Here is a 6,850-nt window from a genome sequence, read left to right as displayed (position 1 = left end):
GGGGGGGGGGGGGGGGGGGGGGGGGGGGGCGGGGGGGATTTCTCTAAATAGTATAGTTTTCCAACCCGGATCCGAATAATATAAACCGGGTGTTCGTATGAAACCCTAATTTCAAAAATTTATTCCGCGCAGAATCGTGTGGGCTCGTCTTCTTCAAGAGGCAAAGCTGAAGCAGTGAGAAAGCCTCACATTGTCCTGAATGACATTTGGAAAGCCTACAACGTTTGGAGCTGTTATACTCTTGGCGTTCCTATTACGCTGAACTGGAGAAGTGTTAACCAGTACTATGCTCCCACCCTCTCCGCGATCCAAATCTTCACCAAGAAGCCTCTCATCGATGGATCTTCTTCAAGGTCACACATTCTTTGATTCTCAAATTTTTGAATTTGTCTTCTTTATTCAGAAAGATTGACACTTTGTTTCTTCAAATTTAGGAGCTTTGGTGAGGACTGTCATCTTTACTTGGAGTTCAACCAGACAATGAGAATTGAAGATAGGCCTCCTCTTATTGAAACTGTAAGTGATGCTCTTATGTGTTTGATCGCTTACAATTTGTCTCTCTGTAGTGATATATTAATTAAGTGGAGAGGTTCTGTTTTTTTTTTGGTTCTTTTAAGGTTACAAAACTAGCTAACAAGCACCATGGATTGGGTAGCCTAAAAGTCTCTGATCTTTCTGAAAACAGTTGGTTTGCTGTATCTTGGTAATATCTCTCTTTCACCTATACTTAATTTTCTCAGCTCTCCAACAATGTTTGGATCAGAGAGATATTACCAAGATACAGCAAACCAACTTTAGTTGCTACATGAATAATTTGCTGAATGAGGTTGATTGATACATATATTGTTAGGTCCCCGTCAATTCAAATTCCGGAAGTGCAAGTCGTGAAGGGATATTTCATAACATATCATTCATTCACACCCGTGTTTCCAGGTAATTTTCCCTTAAGCGTTTATGACTGCAAAAAACTAGTGTATCTTTTTGATGTCTTTTAACTCTTTTTTTTTTTTTTTTGCTTGTGATTCTCAGAACCATTTCCTCAAGAGGCGAAATTTGAGCTTCCTGCTTTTGGAGTTGTGGGTTCCAAGCTCTCCAACAATGTTTGGATCATGCCAGGGACCTCGGATCAAGAGAACATGAACAGTCTTGAGGAGTCTGCTGCCTCCTGGCTGGGGAAAGTCATGTTCACTCACACCGATTTCGACATGTTTATGGCTCAGAAGAAACCTAATGACCTGCCATCTCCAAGTGGGGTGGTCACTGGTGAGTGATGACTATCTCTGGGTTGAACTTCTCATACATCCTGGTTATGTCAGTGATGTGGTGTTGTCTGTCGAAAAATAAGCCTGGTGGTGGTATGGTATCTTGTTATTTATGGAATCTTTAGATGAAAACTTTGCGAACATCTGGATTAGTTGGTTTTACTTCAAAAGTGGCATTTGAGATTGTTGTCAAAACTCAATATTTTCTTATTGTATAATGTTATGTGGATTGAGTATTTCTTATTTTGGCATCTTCATATTCAGTATAATAGATACAAAATCAGACTAGAAGATGATTTGGCACAATCTTCTGGTTTCTACAGGATTTTGCTAGGGTTCAGTTTTACTTCCTTGACTTCTAGGTGTAGTAGAGCAGCATCTTATGCCTTGCGTCTTGTAAGAATGTACATCTTGCAGGCATCAGGCTCCACTAGGGCAGAGAGTTGTGTTTTAATGCTTGAAAGTGTCATATGCTGCATTCATCATAGTCATGGTTCATGATTAGGTTTCAGGTGTGAATAGTAATAATGAAACAGAATACTAAAATGCATGCGTTTGTTTATCATGATTTACCGCCCATAAGTCACGAGAATTAACAATAGCTGATGAATCAAGGCCAAGGTCCGCCCATCGAGCTGTGATGTTTGCAGGTACCGATCCTCTGTTCCATAAGATGACAGCTACTCGTTTCTTGCTTAGTGGACCTGCCCATACCTGTATAGCACACCACATATGTTACATGTTTTGTGTATTCGGCACGTGCATACACATATATAAGAAAACTAGTACCTCGAGATCACCCTCTTTCTTGACTTTCTTTCCCTGGATCCCTAGTTTGTCTGAACATAAACAGCTCACAAGCTCTTATCACTTTAGGATTTCATATTAGCAGACTCTGAAGTGGTTAAGAAAATTTCGATATTATTTACCTTGATTAACAGAAATCACCTCTTTGTTGCTAAGCAACTCAAAGGTAACTTTGTCCATCGATCTAAGATCACACCCGATCAGCAGAGGAGCCTGCAAGAGAGAACACAATCCAACATCGGTTTAACTATGGAAACATTGATACTCTGTTTAGGGCTTTCAGGTAAAACAACATTCATTCATACATACTTTTGCCAGTGCCCAGATGCTGAAATGCGACCTGTATTCTTCTTTAGTCATGCCTCCATTTCCCACTTCGAGCATGTCTGGATCTGTTTAAGTTTTATCCGGACATCGATATCACTTTCATGGTTCTTGATAAAATTGACTCACATCTGTTTATTAACACCAAACTACTTACCGTTCCATGATCCTGGTCTTGCGTAAGATGCCCATCGATCGTTCTGATCCGCTATCATTGTCATGCTAATAAGCAAAAACGAAGAGAGAAACATCTTCAAGTTCATGTATTATTAAGATTGAAGAAAAAAGGCTAAGAAGCCATTAAAGAACAGAGACTTGTTCCAGTTATCTTGGATATCTCCAGTTGTTCTCCAACTGTTGCCAATATCTCCTGCCCAAGTTGCTGGATCCTCTTGTCCCCTGCACTTACAGTTTCTTGTTTAATATCGTCAGACCAAAGTTGTCTGAATTAAAAAACATTAGTGGATCTTTCTTACCATTCACACAAAGAGAAGAATATGGATCTTCCTTGAGGAGAGCTTTGCTCATCTTTGGATATCTTTCTCTTGGACTTGTACCTGTATTTTCGCAGTTATCATACTTCAAGTAATCAATCCCCTGTCGTATACACCACAACAGAAACACACAGCTTCAAGGATCATGAAATTAGTTCAGATATAACATACATACAAGCATATATACATACTTACCCATGAGGCAAATGTTTTGGCATCTTGTTCTTCATGCCCAAGTGAGCCAGGCATGGTTTGGCTGCAAGTAAGAGTCCTAGAAATCGAGAAATATATGATCATTAACCAGATTAACCATGTCTTAACAATATTTTTGGATTTATAAGATAAATCTCTTGTATGTATCTATATCTATACCCGGCATCAGAGTAGATCCCAAGCTTTAGCCCTTTGCTGTGAACATAATCTGATAAAGCTTTGATTCCTGAAGGAAATGTCGATGCTTTTGCAACCAAATTCCCCTATCAAATACACCAGAAACACATCTCAGTTTGGTTCTTTGATTCTCAAACACTCTTGTAATGAAAATACATCTTTGATAGGGCCGGATTTAATTAACCTTAGAATCTCTCTTGAGTTCACCCCAACAATCATCTATAAACACAGACAAAAACAGAGCATAATCATTAAGAAAACAAAGTGATGAAAAACAGAGTGGCCATACCAAAATGGTTTTATTTTTTATTTTTACCTATGTTGATATACTTGTAACCTATAGCAGAAAGACCACTTGAAACCATTGCATCAGCTGCAGAGAAGCTCAGATTATTAGTATTCTTTATACTATCAATTAATCGTGCATCAGATTTGCTTTCTAGAATCAGTAATCACCCGTTTGTTTGATGAGGGTTTCATTGATGTTACACTGAAAATGATTCCAGCTGTTCCATCTGATCAAAGAGTAGTAAATCAATCATAAGAGGTAATTAACTTGTGACTCAAGTAAGTGAAATCAATGAAAACAAATGAAGAGAGGATCGAACCCCATTTGAGGGGAGAGAGCAAGTCCATTGTTCATCAACATTCGACTCTGACGAAACCCATCAACGATCTGAGTCAGAGTCAAAGTGAACGTAATGAATCTTAGAAGAAACCAATAAGAACCATTGCTTGATCAAAGCTTTTTTCTTCTTTCCTCCAATGGCTATAAACTGACTCAGAGTTTGAAGAAAAATCAAAAGTGGGTTCTGTAGTAAATGTTGATGGTTAAGTGGGATCATGCCGATCTCTATATATATACACACACAGACTGTGACTGCAGTCAGAGTTGTCTCCATAGCAAGTGGGTCTTTTTTTTTCTTTGTTTCGGAAATTTTAATTTTATTTTTCAGATTCGTGTAGCTTCAGTCACGGATATGGAAAATAAATATGCTATACTGTATATGGTTGTGACGCAAAAAGTGTGAAAAGATTGAGGAAAAGAAGAAGTACTTTCAAACGACTCGTTTGTAAACTGTGTAGGACGTATTCATAACTACTTCTTATAGTTAGTGAAAGGCTGCGACTGATGTCAACTATTGTGTGGTTAACCATTAACCAGATAACACACAAGTGTTGTCGGTCGGAGTATAAGCGATGGAGTGACCACTAGAGAATATATATATATATATATATATACACAGTCTCCGGATTTTAGTAAGAGATGATGAGAAATAATGAGTTAATTGTAAAGGTTTAGCTAACTCTAACAAAAACAAGCTAATACGATCCAAACTCCTTCTTCTTTATTTCTTACTGTCTCAGGAACTGATGTTATACCACAGTGAACTTGCTATTTTTCAGGTAAATTACAAGGAGGAATATTTCAGCTATAAACAAGTGTTTTTGGAGTGACGGACTTTTTTATTTTTTTATTTTTTGACAACAGAGTAGACGGACTTTATAATTATGAATAAACCAATTTCGCTCTGATAACGTCATTTACATCCAAATTACAAAAACAGAATTCTTCACGCGTTTCAATAAGTGGTTAGGTTTGCGTTGTCATTATCGCATTGGACTCTAGTAAACACAATCGAATCATTATTTATTATGAGAATTTTTATACACATTTTTATATTTGTATTTAAAGATTACACCACCACTAGATGGACTTAGAAGTGTGATGTTTGCTCTGATGAGCCCAAACCGTGGTCCTACGAGCCAGTGGCCGTTCGAATGGTATATATACATTGATACGCATGTTCTTATCAGTTATTATTAAAAATTCTGAGCATGCTTTCCGAGTATGATGTTTGATATTTTCTTGATTTTTGTCACTATTTTAAAATATTACACAATTTTGAGACTTGAGATTGTAAGCAAAAATAATAATAATAACTAAACCTATTTCTAACTAGGTTAAAAGTTTGAACTGGTCAAAAATGCAAAACTCAAACCAAAGAGTATACTTTACGGCAAAGAAAGACTCTTAGGTTATTGTTTTTACTGGTCATAAATAACGCCACACAGTTAAAAGAGTATACTTTACGGCAAAGACTCTTAGGTTATTGAAATGATGAGATGATTTGCGTACAGAAACAGTGATTATTAGTTCATCACAATTCACATCCATTTACCCGGTCAACAATTCACAACCATTTATTCACAACCATTTCATGGACTAGCATCATGACTGCACAAGGGATGTGATGTGATCTGTCGTGTGTCGTACGCAACAAAAAAGAAAAAAGCAAAAGAGTTTTTTTTTTTTTTTTTGGTTTAAGGCAAAGAGTTCATCATTATATGGACACACATATCGTTTCAAACTCATCGACAACACTATTTGATTATATCAGTAGAGAATTTTTTAGCATTTTGAGCAAACAGAACACTTTATTGGAGAACATCTGTGGAAACACAATTTGAGACGAACCCTTATTGTTTTTACAGAATAATCGGAGAATACAACATAGCCACACTAACTCTCTTTCACGCAACAGGTTTGAGAACATACAGCTTACACGCATGAGAATCCACTGTTGCTGTCAAGTTCCCTACAAACTTTTGCTTCAATGTCTTGTGCTGTTTTCACATCACAACAAAACACATTCGTCAGAAGACAAAATATCAGATTTTTTTTAGTGTATTTATATACAGTTGAATATGTATGCATTTCTGTGTGTATGTATGTATGTATGTATGTATGTATACCTCCCATAGATCTCTGGCTTGAACGATGCTGTTTGCAGGGATCTCAATATCATCCCAAAGAGCAGTAATCGAAGTTCGCGATGGTCCACGGTTCAACAGAAGCAAAGCTACTCTGTAACCTGACAATGGTCCTGCCCAAACCTGATTCCATTTCCCAATTCATTACCAAAAAACAAAGTATTCTTTTAGATAAAAGCTTATGTCCATAGACGCAATAATAAATGTCTAGTATTTAGATGTAATCTGACCTCTATATCACCTTCCATTCTAACCTTCTTGGCCTGAACACCGTGTGGATCTACAAGAAACGTCTCCTTTACTTTATCGTAAATTCAAACATGGTTTTAATTAAGGAGTCAAAAGATGGCTAAACCAGTTATTAAAGTACCTTGATTAATAGCAATGACTTCCTTGTTTGCAACAATCTCCATTGTTTCTTTGGTCATGTTTCTTATGTCACAACCAAGTAGAAGAGGAGCCTGAAATATATATGCAGCATTGGTTTCAGACTTGATACATTTTGATTGAACGGAGTTGCTCTAAGTTGGGAATTTACTTACCTTTGAGATTGCCCATATGCTGAAATGGACTATGTACTCCTCTTTAGTCATCCCTCCATTACCCACTTCAAGCATATCCGGGTCTGCAACCAACAACAAAAAACTCAACAATGTTTTCTCCAAAATCTTAAAATATGCAAAAACACTTAAAAAACAGGTCTCTACCGTTCCAGCCACCAGGCCTTGCATGCTCAGCGTAGACTTCATTCATGTCTGCTATTGAGATCATACTGTAATAAGCCCCACAAATTGTTAA

General features: G+C 37.2%; 3 protein-coding genes across 3 annotated transcripts in view; 1 reads left to right on the top strand and 2 right to left on the bottom strand.

The window, feature by feature from the left end:
• Positions 1–1,519, top strand: part of LOC104708253 — a 2,878-nt gene extending 1,359 nt beyond the window's left edge. The window contains exons 2-6 of the mRNA XM_010424799.2: positions 133–353; positions 435–516; positions 618–703; positions 851–933; positions 1,030–1,519. Of these exons, the coding sequence (XP_010423101.1) occupies positions 133–353; positions 435–516; positions 618–703; positions 851–933; positions 1,030–1,271 (714 nt within the window). The 3' untranslated portion in view covers positions 1,272–1,519. The remainder of the gene's footprint in view (positions 1–132; positions 354–434; positions 517–617; positions 704–850; positions 934–1,029) is intronic.
• Positions 1,420–4,139, bottom strand: LOC104708254 (alpha-galactosidase 2-like). Its single transcript, XM_010424800.2, is given in 15 exon segments — positions 1,420–1,735; positions 1,836–1,976; positions 2,052–2,101; positions 2,192–2,282; positions 2,379–2,461; positions 2,551–2,615; positions 2,709–2,792; positions 2,870–2,903; positions 2,906–2,990; positions 3,083–3,158; positions 3,260–3,363; positions 3,462–3,496; positions 3,594–3,650; positions 3,734–3,792; positions 3,886–4,139. Coding segments are annotated over 15 exon segments (1,098 nt in total). The 5' UTR covers positions 3,927–4,139; the 3' UTR covers positions 1,420–1,642.
• The window catches only part of LOC104708252 (alpha-galactosidase 1), a 3,950-nt gene continuing 2,739 nt past the window's right edge, over positions 5,640–6,850 (bottom strand). The window contains exons 11-15 of the mRNA XM_010424798.2: positions 6,595–6,677; positions 6,423–6,513; positions 6,283–6,332; positions 6,035–6,175; positions 5,640–5,905 (exon numbers count right to left, since the gene is read on the bottom strand). Of these exons, the coding sequence (XP_010423100.1) occupies positions 5,813–5,905; positions 6,035–6,175; positions 6,283–6,332; positions 6,423–6,513; positions 6,595–6,677 (458 nt within the window). The 3' untranslated portion in view covers positions 5,640–5,812. The remainder of the gene's footprint in view (positions 5,906–6,034; positions 6,176–6,282; positions 6,333–6,422; positions 6,514–6,594; positions 6,678–6,850) is intronic.

Source organism: Camelina sativa, chromosome 8 (assembly GCF_000633955.1).
Source record: "Camelina sativa cultivar DH55 chromosome 8, Cs, whole genome shotgun sequence".
Lineage (NCBI taxonomy): Eukaryota > Viridiplantae > Streptophyta > Magnoliopsida > Brassicales > Brassicaceae > Camelina > Camelina sativa.
The sequence above is the reverse complement of the archived record's forward strand: the minus strand, read 5'-3'. Positions and strand labels throughout refer to the sequence as shown.